Raw genomic sequence first — 15,642 nt, 5'->3', positions numbered from 1 at the left:
AAGTTAACATCAGAGTTGTCACAAAGCATTTACATACTTACCTTGTATATGTTGTTTGTATCCTTCACTGCATTCTCCCTTGTAACCTACTAAGTTGGTAAATCGCTACATCATGAATTTGATCCTAATAGATGAGTTACAAAATAATGGAGGTATGGGCTTCCATTACTGTGCATGTGTCGCCTTGTAAAAAGGAAAATTCTCTTGAAGGCCCACAAGCCAAACTTCACTACTCATCTCTTTGATTGGTTGTTCTGGTGGTATAGTGGTTGTAACATTAGATAACTGGTGCTTTGTTTAAAAACAAAAATTATTGTTAAATAATATGTGCACCCTGACCTTTCCTATTTTGAACACTCTCCTCTGTATTACATTTTAGATAAGTTTTGTGTGAGTCGTGTCATATCAGTAAATGTGCACGAGATCTTTTTCCATTATGTCTTTGTATGTAGTTGATTTTTTTGGCAATGGAAGAAAAAAATCATGTATTTTGACACCAAGCATGCGGGACTCAAAGTGAAAATTCCTATACAAGCAGTTTGTTAAAAATCATGCTCTCGCTAAACTGTTCGACGCAGAGAACTATTTTTATACTAAGCGTGCGGGACCCTTTTCTATATTCCGAACACTCTCTTGGCATTACAGTAAAGATGAGTTTTGTACGAGTTATTATTATCATATCAGCATGAGATCTTTTTCCAATTTGTCTTTGTAAGTTCTTGAATATTTTTTTTTTTTTTGCAATGGAAGAAAAATTCATGTATTTTGACACCAAGCATGCGGGACTCAAAGTGAAAAATCCTATACAAGCAGTTTGTTACAAATCATGTTCTCTGTAAACTGTTCCACGCAGAGAACAATTTTGACTGTGATTGCTGTTTTGTTGTAGGGCAAGATAACCCTGCTGTTAAGGTTCTAAAAGCAGAGTATAACAGGCGGTCTCTTTTGAGACCCCTCCTTTGGGAGAACACCTTGAAGTTACCTCTTGACGATGTCTATACAAGATTGAAAATGCTATCAAGACGAAAAACAGACTTTCGGCTAGAAAATAACGAAGTGGCCATGTATGATATCTTCAACAGCTTTGGAATGCGGTATCGTACGATATTCCCAGCAGGTGTTCAGCTTAAAAATATCGAAGACATCTTCGACAGCTTTGAAAGTTTGTATTGTTCGATATTCCCAGGAGGTATTCAGCTTGAAGACAGTGAAAGTGAAGTGGAGATGGATGACAACTTGAACTCTTCAAAAAACAAGAAAGATTCCACAGTGCTGGTAGAAGGAAGCCCAGGAATTGGCAAGACAACTTTCTGCCTTAAAATAGCCTATGATTGGGCAAATGGAAAAATTCCGAAAGGGTGTTCATTTCCTGAATTTAATATTGTGTTACTTCTGAAATGCCGGGACATTGATGGAGACATAATAAAAGCCATCGATGAACAACTTCTACCTGAAGATGACGACGTCAAGAAAGAGTTAAGGGATTACATCCAGAATATCCATAACCAAGAACAAGTTCTAATAATTTTGGATGGCCTTGATGAGCTACCTGTAGGTGCTGAAGATCACGTGGGTAGATTACTTCACAGACGAATGTTTCCATTCTGCTTTCTTCTGGCGACATCGCGTCAAGAGAGAGGAATAGAATTGAGACAGAACATTAACTTTGATGTCCTTTTCCAAATAGAAGGATTTACTGACAAAGACGCCTTTGAGTATATCAGGAAGCACTTCAGACTTTTGGGGCCCGAACATTTGTCAAAAGGAGAGAGGCTTATCAAAGCAATCCAGGAAAACTCTTTCCTCCATGCTTTACCAAAGAATCCATTGAATTTGCTCCTTCTCTGTGTTGTTTTTGAGGACTATGAGGGTAAACTTCCATCTCGTCGAACTGAGCTCTATCAGATTATTGTTCGATGCATTTTACGAAGATTCTGTGCGAAAAATAAGTTGAAAGCTCCCCGGGATGACGAGGCTCTCGAAAATGAATTTGAACAGAGTTTACTGGCACTGGGGGAGTTAGCTTGGAAATGCCTGTTGGAAGATCGTCTTTCATTTCGTGAAGGAGAACTTGCAAAATTTGAAGAGATGTATAAAGATCTGGCAGCTCGCATATCAGGTCTCGTTTTCAAGGAAGCAAGTCTGAAAAAGATCAACCCACAGCACGAATACCACTTCTTTCACAAAACATTTGCAGAATACTTGGCCGCAGCATACCTGGCATTTCTGTTATTGAAGAAAGAGGTCAATATCTTCAAAGAGTTTCAGTTGGACTTCCACAACCATATTTTAGTAAAATACCGGCAAGTGTTTCTGTTTTTGTCCGGTATACTGGGTGAGAAAGCGAGTATCCTTTTCAGCCAGATTGGTGAGAAGCTGGATAGTGAAGACTGGAACTGGCTCAGGTGCAATGAGAAAGAAGCAACGTTTTTTACTGAAAGTTTCAGTGAAAGTAGAAATGCTGAACAGGTTGCGATGGCTCTTTGTACCTTCATTCCTTTTCCGTTGACTGTTGAAATTGACATTTACTTTGGACATGAATACAAGGGGCTTTTTATGGTCGCAAAATACTGCAAGACCTTTTCGAATTTGCAACACCCTGAACAGTTAACTGTGAACTTAAGGGGAGAACGTGAACTTGAACTTTCACGCAAAATTTTAGGTAATCCTATTGGTGCTTTACTAGAAAACGTTGTGGATTACCTAGCGTCCTGTTCTCATCGACTAGCATCTTTGTGCATTTTAACATGTAGCCTGGCCACAGTGGAGGCGCAACGTTTATTTAATTGTCTGTCTGCAAACTCAACTTTATCGTCATTTACTCTTAAAACATTATACAGCATATCTTCGCGCGAAGCTGTTATTGTTGGTAGAGGATTGGTTGCAAGCAAGGCATTGAAAACTGTAACCTTTGAACTGAAGGAAGAATGGGGCGAGGCTTGGGCAAGCGCTCTTGAAATGGGATTGTCTGCTGATACACCTTTGCAGTCAGTTGTCCTCAAGATTTATGGTTCAATGAGTGACACTGCAGTACTGGCTTTTAAACGAATTCTAGTTCACAAATGCGTGGCCTCTGTTGATGTCACGTTATATGGAGGGATACTAGATTCACTAGCAACTACCATTGGGGAAGGACTTGCAGTACAAACCGTTTTAAAGTCTTTTACTCTGACCGTGTATGGAAGATTGAGTCAATCAGCTCTCAACTCCCTAGAAAGAGGCTTGCTACAAAATTGCTCCTTGGATACTTTAGAAGTTAAAGTCTTTGGAGACCTCCCAGAAAGCTGGGCGACTGTTGTTAAAGGTATAATTTCAGAAAACAAGCCAAAGCGAAAGCACATTTTCCACCCGGGTATCAAAGGAAAGATAGCAACTGCTAAGTTAGCTAATCTTTGTCTTGTTTTGCCACAAACTGGTTTTAAAGTAGAACAGTCAGTAAACCTTTGCGGCGAGTTGAGCTATGATGGATCAGAAGCTCTAGGTAAGGTCTTGGTAGATTCAACGCCTTTTAGACGCACTGTGAATATCCACGGAAAAGTTGGTTATCGTGTTGCAAACAGCCTCTCAAGTTATTTGAAGTCACACAAGGCCGATTCTTTCGTTACTTTAAATATTCTGGGAGAGTTGACCAGAGGTGGCAAGATTGCTTTTGAAGAGTTAAAAACTAATGGTCAGAACCATTACGTGAAGGTCCATTGCGCGATGTCAAATAATAGCCTTAACGGTCTTGATTTCTGTATTGACGATCCTTCATTATTACCTTCAGTCTTCACCAAAATTAAGGATAGTAGAACAAGCAAACTTGCTCTTACAGTCAATGGCATGAGCGAAACCTTTGCACACGGTCTAGACGACGTATTAACTAACAGCACATCATTAACAGTACTTGCTCTTACAGTCAACAACTTCAGTGGCAAGAGTGGTAGTCGCGTGGATGGTTTGGGTAATGGCCTGGCAAACAACACGTTCTTAACTACCCTTACCCTTACAGCCAACAACTACAGTGGCAAGGATGAAGTCTGGATGACCCATTTGGGTCAAGGTTTGGCACAAAACATGTCAGTGACAACACTGACTCTTGCAATCTGCTTTAGTGGGTATAGTAGGAACAGCTTGCCAGTACTGAGAGATATTTTGGCGAAAAACAATTCTCTAACTACACTATCGCTTTTAATCGACAACCGGAGTCCTGAGAGTGGAGAGTGGATCCAAAGCCTGACTGACGGTTTGGCGAAGAACACGTTGTTGTCAGCACTATCTGTCACGATTCACAACGGTGGGGAGTGGATAGGGAGTCTGGGCGATGCTTTGGCGAAAAACAGGTCCCTAACTTCACTTACTCTTACAGTCAACAACTGTGACAAAGGTGGACTATGGGCGAATGGTCTGTGTGATGGTTTGGAAAGCAATGTTTCATTGACTACATTCAGGCTTACAGTTAATAACTGCCACTCCGGTGTTAATGAACTCATGCAGCGTACGTTTTACGCAGTGAAAAAGAACACATCACTGGCTGTTTTCAGTTTTAACCTCAACGCTTACTGTTCTGTTTGTTCGTTGCCTTTCGAAGACAGTTCGGCAACGAACATGTCACTAACTACTCTCTCTGTTACAGTCGGCCATTACTCTGTTACAGACGGAAGCTGGATGTTTGGTCTGGGTGACATTGTGGCAAAGTGTATGACATTAAGCACTCTGACTCTTACAGTCACCAACAACGGTTCCACACGTATTGACTGGATGCTGTATCTGCAGTACATTTTGGCAAAAACTACGTTATTAAGTACACTATCACTCACATTCAACAACTTCGATCATCTCACTGTATACCCGAGAGAGGAGAAACTTGGCAATTCTGCAAGAAACTTGTCGTTGACGACAATGACTCTCCTAATCAACAACTACAGTATTGAGAAAGGAGACTGGATGGAGCATCTAAGCAATGTTTTGGCAAAACTGACGTCATTAATGTCGTTTACTCTTGAAATCAACAACTACAGGGCCGTGGTTGAAAACTGGATGGATCATGTGGGTGGCGGTTTGGAGAAGAGCCCCTCGTTAGTTACATTTTCTCTTACAGTCAACAACTATGGTGAAATGAGAGAAGACTGGATGAAGAGTCTAGGAGACTGTGTTGCCAAAAGCAAGTCATTAACAACTCTCTGTCTTACAATCAATAGCTGCAGTGAAGTGAGTGAAGATCGGTTACTGGAACTTTGCAATAATCTGGCAAAAAGTGACACATTAACTACTCTGAGTTTGACAATTAACGACCACAGTTCTACAAGTAGAGGCCTTGGATGTGATCTTAGCAAGTGTTTTGCAGACTGTAAGTCTCTAACGTTGCTTAGCTTAGCGGTAAGCTTGTATGGAGATGAAGATGCTGAGGTAAGTACTACCGGCACTCCATGAACAAACTAGAAAAATTGTAATTCTTTCAAGTCTGCCGTTTGTCTTCAAGGCAAACGTTAGACTTGAATTAAACAAGGCTGGTTTTATACCACACAAATGATTGATCTGAAAACTTATTCACGGTCTGGAAAATTAACACAAGCTTTTGTTTTACATTGCTTTTACAAGTGTACTCTTTCAAGGACAGCAGATTGTTCAATGTCTTGCTGTGAGATATGTGAGTGTCACCAACGGAACAATTCACGCCAGTGTAAGCATAGGAACATGAAAGAGAAACTAACAATCCGAAGGTCACAGGCTAGACTCCTGTTGGGAGAACTTGATTTTCTTTTTCCGAGTATGCCTGTGTTACTGACTGAAACAATACCTTCAGATTTCAGTTGTAATACAAAAATTTAATGAGTTTAATGATGATTTTTGCTCTGAGCGGTCCTTTGTGTGGTGTTTAACAAGACAGTTGCGTAACAAAGTGCACGTTAACATTAAAAGTCTAAAATGGAGGCTTTTAACTTACTGAGAAACTCCTTCAACCGTTTAAGCCTCAATATCAAATTCCAGATTCTCCTCATTGGTGTCAATTAACTTTGACGATCATTGCCCTTGTGAGGAATCTGTGTAAAGATAAGTCAGAAATGTCCCTTTCACAATGAAGTAAGTCACTGTTTTCCAGTTTACTGTTTAACGTGTTTATTCCGTCTTCAAGCCAACCAACAATCGCTAGAAAAAGTGCAGTGTTACAGAATCCAAATCAAGTTTGCTCAATCAAGCACATGTGTTGAAAAAAAAAAAAAACACATAAACGTTTCCCAAATACGGCTATAAAATCTGATACGTGATAGTTCTGGAATGTCTATCGTGAATTGCGTAACATGAGTCACGCGTCAAAGTTTTCACAAAATGTAAACTGGGAAGTAAACGACAACCTCACCTTCATGACCAGTGTGTTTGGTACTTTACTCGTATTCCAAAAAGAAATAAGAGGCTAATCTCTATTGGGCCTAAAGGACAGTGCCTACTTTTGTTACTGCGCATAAGTTCTGCTCATTTCGAGATAGTCGAGTTTCCTATAGGTGGTGCCTACTAACACAGGGATATTTTTGGGCGGTTTAAAACTATGTGGAGGAAGTAGAACCCAGAAAGTACTCTTGTTATCCAAAAGAAAATTGGGGGTAACCGTGCATTTTTCAGAGATAATAAAGCTTCTATTTGAAAAAAAAAAAAAAAGCCATACATTGCTTTGCATTTTACTGCTTTTAAGAATAATTGTTGCTTAATTATCTCTAAAAAATGCCCCGGTACCCCAAATTTTCTTTCTGGATTCCAGTAGCCCATACTGAGATCTGTTTTTCCTTTTTTTCGTAAACTGTTCAAAAAAAACTTCTGAAGTATTTTTGCGCGGTTTATGACTATGCTGGAGAAGCAGATTTTAGCAAGGGCTATTGGAATCCAAAAAGAAAATTAGGGGGTAACCACGTATTTTTCAGAGATAATTATTTCAAGCAACAATTTAAAAAAAAAAAAAACAGTAAAATACAAAGCAATGTACCGCGTTTTTTCCCATTTTGAAGCTTTATTATCTCTAAAAAATGCATGGTTACCCCAATTTTCTTTTTGGATACCAAGAGCACTTGCTAAGTTCTGCTTTCTCCGCATAGTTTTAAACCGCGCGAAAATATCCCTGTATTAGTAGGTACCACCCATAGGAAACCCGAGTATCTCGAGATGCGCAGAACGTATGCGCAGTAACAAAAGTAGGCACCGTCCTTAAAGGGTTGAAATGTTTCTCATGTGAAGAAATACACGCACGTCCGTGATAAATAATGCCAGACGTAAAACAACAACGATCATTTTTCTGTGTAATTTAGTTTTTGACCTTTCCCAGTCTAAATTTCGCTTGATTAGGAAGTGCTTATTACAATTTTGAGGTCCTGGCCAGCTAAATGACTAATTGGAACACAGGAGGCCTTGTTACACTGCGTGATATTTTACTTGAATCTGGCATGCAACACAGTAGGAGGAAAATTTCATGAGGGATGCTACACTACACCATTCAGATGTGGAAAGTTATGACAATGTCAAAGTTGCTGTGATTATACGAGCCAATAGCGTTTTATAGTGGTAATTGAACTGAGTGGAGTGCACTTTGGTCTGATTTCAAAATCGAACGAGCGCGCAAGGCGAGTTTGATTTAAAATCACAAGTATAATTTCAGACCAAAATTGCACGACACAAAGTTCAATTACCACTTTATTACACCTAAATCACAGAGTATCATTGTCAATATTAATCTTCTATTTTTGTTACTTCATTTCCATTTTGATGGGCTGAAGAAAGGATGCGATTTAGAGCAAAAAAATGGTGCAATTTGGGAATAAATCGCACTGTTGAGAGCCAATCAGATTGCAAGGATCACCAGCGATTTCAAAATGGGTGTAATAAATGTTAATATCTTGCTATATCGAGAACAAGCTCCCTTAACAGAAAGGGGATACTCTATTGTCTGCTTTCACACTTTAGTACAAAATTGGGCAATGATTGCAGGGTAATTTTGACGGTTGTTGTTAACTCGTAGTTCGTGTCAAGGAGCTTAAGTGCAACATTTTAGTTCAAGATTTTATCTTTTAGTGCAACACTTGTGTTTAGCAATTGCTTTTGTTTTGTTCTGTTTGTTTGCTTGGTGGTAGGGGGGGGGGGGGGTGGGGGTGGTTTGATTTGGGCGGAGGAAGCTGTATTCAAAACATTCAAAACATCCCTCATGGACCTTTCCTCACAATATAGTTGTACGCTAGCTTCACCGTCGATTGATGTGCCACGTGTGGTCGGCATAATTTGTAACAACTTTGTTTGGATTCTTACTGCAGCTGCACTAACAAAGCTCTAAATAACTCGGAACCAGCTTGTAATTGGGTCACTGATAATGTGAGGAATCTCGTGAAACAAAGCTACAATACGACCCCTCGACCCTTTCAACCAGAAACCAAGGCTTATCGTTGATTTCTCAGGCCATAAAGCCCTGGTCAAACGGCGCATGATAGTCGATGATAGTCAAAACTAGCATCATCTATTATCAACTGTTATCAGCTAACAAGCGGGTGGTCAAACGGCTCAAAGAAACTCGTAATCGCCGAGGATAGTTCACCGCCGAGTGTAAACACTACAATCATGGCGTCGCGTTAAGTTACAAAACTTCGAGCGGATAAATTTTTCGCGGCGAAAGAGGGCAGCCGTCTGCTTCGTTTTCCTTCTGTTGTTGGAAGAACTAACGGAAAATGAATCTAGAGAGCGTTGGTAGAGAAAACAGCTGACCGAAAAACTATCGTCGACTATCATGCGCGTAGTCAAACGGGAAAAACTATCATCATCTATCATGAAGAATTTGAACATGCTCAAAGTGAATGATAGTCGATTATAGCCGTGATAGTTGGTGTTCAAACGAGTGCGCGAATTTTAACTGTCATCGACAATCATCAACTATTATTGACTTTTATGTGCCGTTTGACTGGGGCTTAAGTGATGTGAGACGTTCAGCGCACCGTGCTGGGTATAGGCTGCAGTCCGTGATAAAATCTGATGAAACGTTTGCTGTTAGATGTGAGATACGTTTGTACGGGAACGTGTTGGACTCGGCCTGAGTCTTTCTGGCGGCTCTAGAGCAGCCAAGCTGGGTTCAACGCCTGTCGGAGGCTTGGAAAACGTTGCGTACCAATCCCTGCTAATGGACACACGAAGAATTCTTTCATTCCAGGGAGCGTTTATAATCAAAATTCAAGAAAAATTTCAAATGTAAATTTGTAACAATACTGGAAAGAAACAAGACGTCAGAAAAGTACTGCTCAGTAGCTTCCATTTGAATTGTCACACTTTAGGATTTCATACACAAACTCAAGAGTTAGAATCACCTTGTACAGCATAATAAACAGCACCACAGGAAAGTTCTGCTCAGTAACATTCATTTGAATGGTCACAATTGAAGATTTCATCCACAGACTCAAAACTTAGAACCAACTTGTACAGTATAGTAAACAGCACCACAGGAAAGTACTGCTCAGTAGCTTTCATTTGAGTGGTCACACTTTTAGGATTTCGTCCCCGAAATCAAAAGTTTGAACCACCTTGTACATCATAATAACAAACGTTTGCAATATTCACACTTGAGGTTTTCATCCATCGACTAAAACGTTAAGGCTAAATCGCACGATTCGTGGTCTGGCATAGGAAAGGATTCCAGAGAAGTTTCGATGAATTTGAAACTATGTGCTAAGGTGCACTTGTGGTGAAGTACTTCAAAACTTAACGACAAACACTTTATCTCGGTCTGCAGCTGATACCCAGTCTAAAGTCTGCAGCGTAAGGGTGAGTCGATATTGATGCCACATAGTCGATACCTGGGAGTGTTCAAGTATCGATACTTATGAATGACACAGGTTGTGTTTCGATGCCGTTAAACTGACAACTTCAAAGAGGCGTGATGTGTATTCCACATAACGTTGGAGGAATTTTAATTCTTACTGCTCTCAAGCATAACCTTTTTTTGCGGAAGAATTTTACTGTTCTCTTGGCAACACAGCAACTTGAGCGTCCTCTTCTCGGTTAAGCCTGGATTCTACCGACGGTAATGACGTCATAGTACAAGTCTGGAGCAAAGACGTCACTGTATCGATATAAAAAAAGTGCCAAGTATCGGAAAATATCTCACGAATATCGTATCGCATGTGAAGCTGGTATCGGCTCACTGTTACCTGCAGACTACTAAAGTATTAATTGAGAATGAAAGTCCGTTGTCATGGTAATAATTTGAATTTGTTGTTGGGGGTGACTGTGGGGTTCCTCTCGTCTCATGATTCCCAAATGGATCGGTTTGTTGAAGAAATTACCTTTTAAGTGTAAGTAATGTAAATAGCTCTTGAAGACTGTGAAAGTCAAAGCAGCTGAATTGTATTTGAACATTTTAGAATCAGAAGACACAAATCGAGAAGGTTTTGTCTTCTTTCTATGGTCCTTGTACTGACAAATCTCCAGTAATTCAAGTACGGGGAAAATTTTTTCTTGCCAAATGTTATTGCTTTCATTAAGTAAAGTGTAACCAACGTGAACATTATTTCATGCTATGTCGTGCTGTACAAACCAAAGACATGGTATAAGTTTTGTAGTTAGGTAGATAGCTAATGCACAGCCGTACATATTTCTAACAGGGTGCATTTGGTACCTCAATTGTACATAGACGTTAGGGCAGATTTAACATTTAACAGAAGACACAAATCGAGAAGGTTTTGTCTTTTTTCTATAATCTTTGTGCCGTTAAATCTCCTGTAATTAAGGTACGGCATGAAATTGTTTCTTGCCAAATTTCATTGGTTTCATTAAGTGTAACAAATGAAAACATTATATCAGAGACATGGTATAAGTTTTGTAGTTAGGTAGACAGCAATTGTACAGCCGTACATATTTCAAACTTGGGGTGCCTCAATCTGGTATCTCAATTGTACATAGACGTAAACAAACTTGAAGATGAAGGCAGATTTAACATTTAACAGAAGACACAAATCGAGAAGGTTTTGTCTTTTTTCTATAATCTTTGTGCCGTTAAATCTCCTGTAATTAAGGTACGGCATGAAATTGTTTCTTGCCAAATTTCATTGGTTTCATTAAGTGTAACAAATGAAAACATTATATCAGAGACATGGTATAAGTTTTGTAGTTAGGTAGACAGCAATTGTACAGCCGTACATATTTCAAACTTGGGGTGCCTCAATCTGGTATCTCAATTGTACATAGACGTAAACAAACTTGAAGATGAAGGCAGATTTAACATTTAACAGAAGACACAAATCGAGAAGGTTTTGTCTTTTTTCTATAATCTTTGTGCTGTTAAATCTCCTGTACTTCAGGTACGGCATGAAATTGTTTCGTGCCAAATGTTCTTGGTTTTATTAAGTGTGACAAATGAGAACATTATATCAGAGACATCGTGTAAGTTTTGTAGTTAGGTAGACAGCAATTGTACAGCCGCACACATTTCAAACTTGGGGTGCCCCAATCTGGTAGCTCAATTTTACATAGACGTTAATGAACTTGATGTTCAAGGCAGATTTAACATTTTTAGAATCAGAAGACACAAATCGAGAAGGTTTTGTCTTTTTTCTATAATCCTGGTACTGTTAAATCTCCTGTAATTCAGGTGCGGCATGAAATTGTTTCGTGCCAAATGTTATTGTTTTCATTAAGTAAACTGTAACCAACGTGAACATTATTTCATGCTATGTCGTGCTGTACAAACCGAAGACATGGTATAAGTTTTGTAGTTAGGTAGATAGCAATTGTACAGCCGTACATATTCCAAACAGGGTGCATTTGGTTCCTCAATTGTACATAGACGTCAATGAACTTGAAAGTTAAACCAGATTCAACATTTTAGAATCAGAAGACACAAATTCAGAAGATTTTGTCTTTTTCTATAATCCTTGTAACGCAATTGCAGGATTGAATGTTTTGTGCCTAGTGACTTTTACCAAGTAGATTACAAGAGACAAATATGAAATTGACTCCGAGAGACGAATTCGGAGTAAAAGGTAGTATTAAAATTTTATTAAACCATTTGAAGTTTAAATGCTTGAGTATGATATCTGCATTTGATTTACATAGATCAACGTGAAGTGTTCCTAAAATACCAATTGGTTCATCAGAACATAAGCGAAGGGAACAAAGAAACTCGTCAATAGAAGGAATTTGTATATATCTGCTGTTTGATTTACAGAGATGAACATAGAATTTCTCCTTTTTAAACTCATTAATAATTCATGTGAGAAAACAAATGAAATCACTAGAATGAAGGAGATTTGAAAATGTGATCGTAATTATCCTAAAATTTGGTGAACGGTTGCTTTGAATGTATTCATAAACTATTAAGAGTGCCTGACTGTAACTTTCGAGAATCGCTGGCCAAGCTTGAAAAATCGAAACTCCTGATAATTTGCCTGAAGTTTACTTTTGGGGAACTATCTTCGAAAACATTATTTGAATGTTCTGGAAATTTTTAGTTTTCGAGAATTTTGGAGAAAACGAAATAACGGGTTTTGCCTCATTAATTATGCAAAAATCTCACTCAAAATTAGCCAAGTTCAATACGCTTGTGTTGAAACAGTACGCAACGCTAGAAAGCGAGGTCGGTTTTGAATAAGAGCATAACTCACCTACTTTCTATCAATGGGACCTATGTAAACTTTTGTAGAACTTTGGAGGGTTTTATGGCTCTTTGAAAAATTAACATTTTGAGGACTTCGCGATGAGGCGAAAATTGAGTAAGTTTGAAGGTTTAAAATGCATCTTGGTATGTCAGGTATCGACTCGAGAGGAACATTGTGATAAAGCTTGGGTCTTCGTCTTTAATAATACGAAATAAAAAATCTGGGCAATCAATGCACGCGCTGACGAAAACCAAAGTTAGCGAGGCTTCGTTAACAAATTTGCATAATTCGCAACTGTTGAGAAAATGCGGGTTTCGACAAAACGCTGACCCCCGGGTCAGCTGACCCCCTAACTGACCCCCTCAAAAAATCTCAGGGAAAAACAAATAAATGTTAAATTAAAGTTATAAACCAACCTGAAATTTCCAAGATGACGAAATGCAACACAAATCATGAGGAACGGATACACCTGTTTCTCACCATAAACCAACGTTCCGATGCACCCAGTTCTCGTTGTGACCAAAATAGTTTGAAAGGGATTCATAATATCATCATGAAGTTGACAACCATTCAAATAGCCAAAATCGCCGCTAGACAGAAGATTTTTGATTGCAATCAAAGAATCAAGCGTCTGTTCGAAAAAAAAAATCCCAGTTCCACTAGGTAACTTTAAAAAAAAACTTCAGTAAGCTTCAAAAGCCGATGATCGAAACTGATGTTCGAAAGTCAATTTTCTGACAGGAGCGAATTGTTTTCGTTTCTTAATTGTATTACAAGGAGGGCAGGCGAACTGTGGCAGTCGGACAAAAGTACAACAAGGTCAAACAATCTGTCGTTACGGAAAGGGGTTATAGACTCTAAACTGTAACACATGATTTCAGGAAAATGCGTCGGGTAATTTTGTGAGGTTTTTTGTTATAAGCCATTTCTAATACTACAAAGCAGTGATCCCTTAAACAAGCTAAAGATGACCAATGTAAGATTAGAACGGAAGCAAATTTAGGAAGAAATTTTGAAAAATAAATAAATCAATCAAAATAAACTACGCACCCGAGATCGCCAGCGAGGGAATCCGTCAGCGCGGGAATAGCGAACCAGAGCGGGACCTAGAATCTACTTTCTGCTGTATTTTACCGTGGGAATTGTTTCCAGATGTTATTTCGTGACAACAGTCAACAGTCAAACGTTAAATTGAGTGGTAACTCACTCGACATTTGCGCTGTTTCATCTTGCAGGTTAACTTTATAACTTTAATTTAAGATTTTTTGTTTTTCACTGAGATTTTTTGAGGGGGTCAGTTAGGGGGTCAGTTGGGGGTCAGTAGGGGGTCAGCTGACCCGGGGGTCAGCGTTTTGTCGAAACCCAGAAAATGCTATGTTGTGGCGACTCGGTGAAAACATTGACCCAGCTGGCTATCTTCAAATGTTTATTTTACCCCACATTGCATTTGTCTGTTTCTCTTTCTTGTTTAATAACGTGGTAGAAAAGGTCTGGAAAAAAAATGCGTGATCGGAAAAGAAAATATACGTCAAATTCTGGTGGGAAATTTGCATAATGCAAATCTTCCAATAAATCTTTCTGCAAAGGAATCTGATTGGGAAGGTTTCGTTTAGAGACCATTTGACAGAAACACCCCACATAAAAGGAGTCAAAACAACGTTTAATAATTCGATTTTAACCAATTATTGTCGAATCTTAACCTTTAAATTAATAGTGCCAAAAGTGATACTCGCTATTGCGCTATCTGCGTCACGTCAGTAGCTGTCGATAAGTCTTAGAATATAATGCCCACAAACCAACTTGTGCTGCGAAATTGCCAATTACAACAACTAGAAAAAAGACCTTTATTTACTGGCATATGAGTGGTTTTGATAAAAGTAAAACGTTAATTCACATGACACTTGAATCACGTTTAAAAGATACATGCTTGTCAAATGAGATGCGAAAGTTGGACACAGGGTCGGTCAAAGTGAATATTTTTAATTAAATCAAGTTTGTTTACTGGGATGCATGCTTTTTCAAATAGCTAGTCCAACCTTCTTCAGTGGCCTTCCAAATAATGATCACCCAGAATTGGGTCAGTCAAAAAAGCTCTCAATTCGTGTTGTTTGATACTGTACCTTCGCAAGTGACTGAAAAACAATGTCAGCTGGCACGCCATATTTTAACGTAATTACTGGTATGAAATGTCACACATGCACGGATACACGCTTCAAAAAACCTGTGTGCCAATTTCCGTTTAACAAAATAATAACCTACCTACAGTCCACATTGGCTGTAGGGCATGCATTTATCTTTGTCGAATGTCAACAACAGAAACACGGGTATCTCAGTGACACTGTATACACGCAATGTCAACTGCATACATCACAGTTAGCCGAAGCTCTATGACCTTTGTTTGACCTTTATATTTTGATGTCACGATGAGTGTTACGCAATGGCGTAAATTATAAGGGTTAATGTATGTGAATTTACGAATGTGTTTTGGAGTCGAAAGTAAAGGGCATGAATTGAACAAAAATTGCTTACCTTATCTCCTTGATCTCTTGCCAGTGTTTGTGCGCCATATTTTGGTTAGTACGATTCCAGTGGGTTTTTAAAGGTTTGCTGAAAATTTTCCTCTCTCTATACGATATCCCACTATAGATATATATCCCCAAAATCGTGGTCACTTTGGTAGCAAAAGTATTCTTTGAAATAAATTGCAACGTTAACAACGCGGTCATTATAAAACACGAGTTGCAGACGAAGAACTGCGGACCACGGGGTGGGCATAAAGTTCGTATTAGGATAGGAGGACTTTGGACTACGGACTATGGGCTGACTGCACGCCCTACAGTTTACATTGGCTGTAGGGCATGCATTTATCTTTGTCGAATGTCAACAACTGAAACACGGGTATCTCAGTGACACTGTATACACGAAATGTCTACTGCATGCATGTCTATGTACGACATCTAGATGATTGTGCACGTGGGCTCATTGGCTGATCACGATCATGATCATCAAACATCCTTTTACGAATTTAATCACGCCAGTTTTCACC

General features: G+C 39.1%; 1 protein-coding gene and 1 long non-coding RNA gene across 2 annotated transcripts in view; one reads left to right on the top strand and one right to left on the bottom strand.

The window, feature by feature from the left end:
• The window catches only part of LOC146477737 (uncharacterized), a 32,083-nt gene extending 20,057 nt beyond the window's left edge, over positions 1–12,026 (top strand). The window contains exon 6 of the mRNA XM_085113164.1: positions 890–12,026. Within this exon, the coding sequence (XP_084969290.1) occupies positions 890–5,412 (4,523 nt within the window). The 3' untranslated portion in view covers positions 5,413–12,026. The remainder of the gene's footprint in view (positions 1–889) is intronic.
• Positions 6,197–15,642, bottom strand: part of LOC146477707 (uncharacterized) — a 545,413-nt gene continuing 535,967 nt past the window's right edge. Inside the window, exon 3 of the long non-coding RNA XR_014865316.1 lies at positions 6,197–9,524. This is a non-coding gene — a long non-coding RNA (uncharacterized LOC146477707). The remainder of the gene's footprint in view (positions 9,525–15,642) is intronic.

This window comes from Pavona decussata, unplaced genomic scaffold (assembly GCF_977016875.1).
Source record: "Pavona decussata unplaced genomic scaffold, jaPavDecu1.1 SCAFFOLD_69, whole genome shotgun sequence".
NCBI classification, from domain to species: domain Eukaryota; kingdom Metazoa; phylum Cnidaria; class Anthozoa; order Scleractinia; family Agariciidae; genus Pavona; species Pavona decussata.
This window is presented reverse-complemented; position numbering and strand designations above follow the sequence as displayed.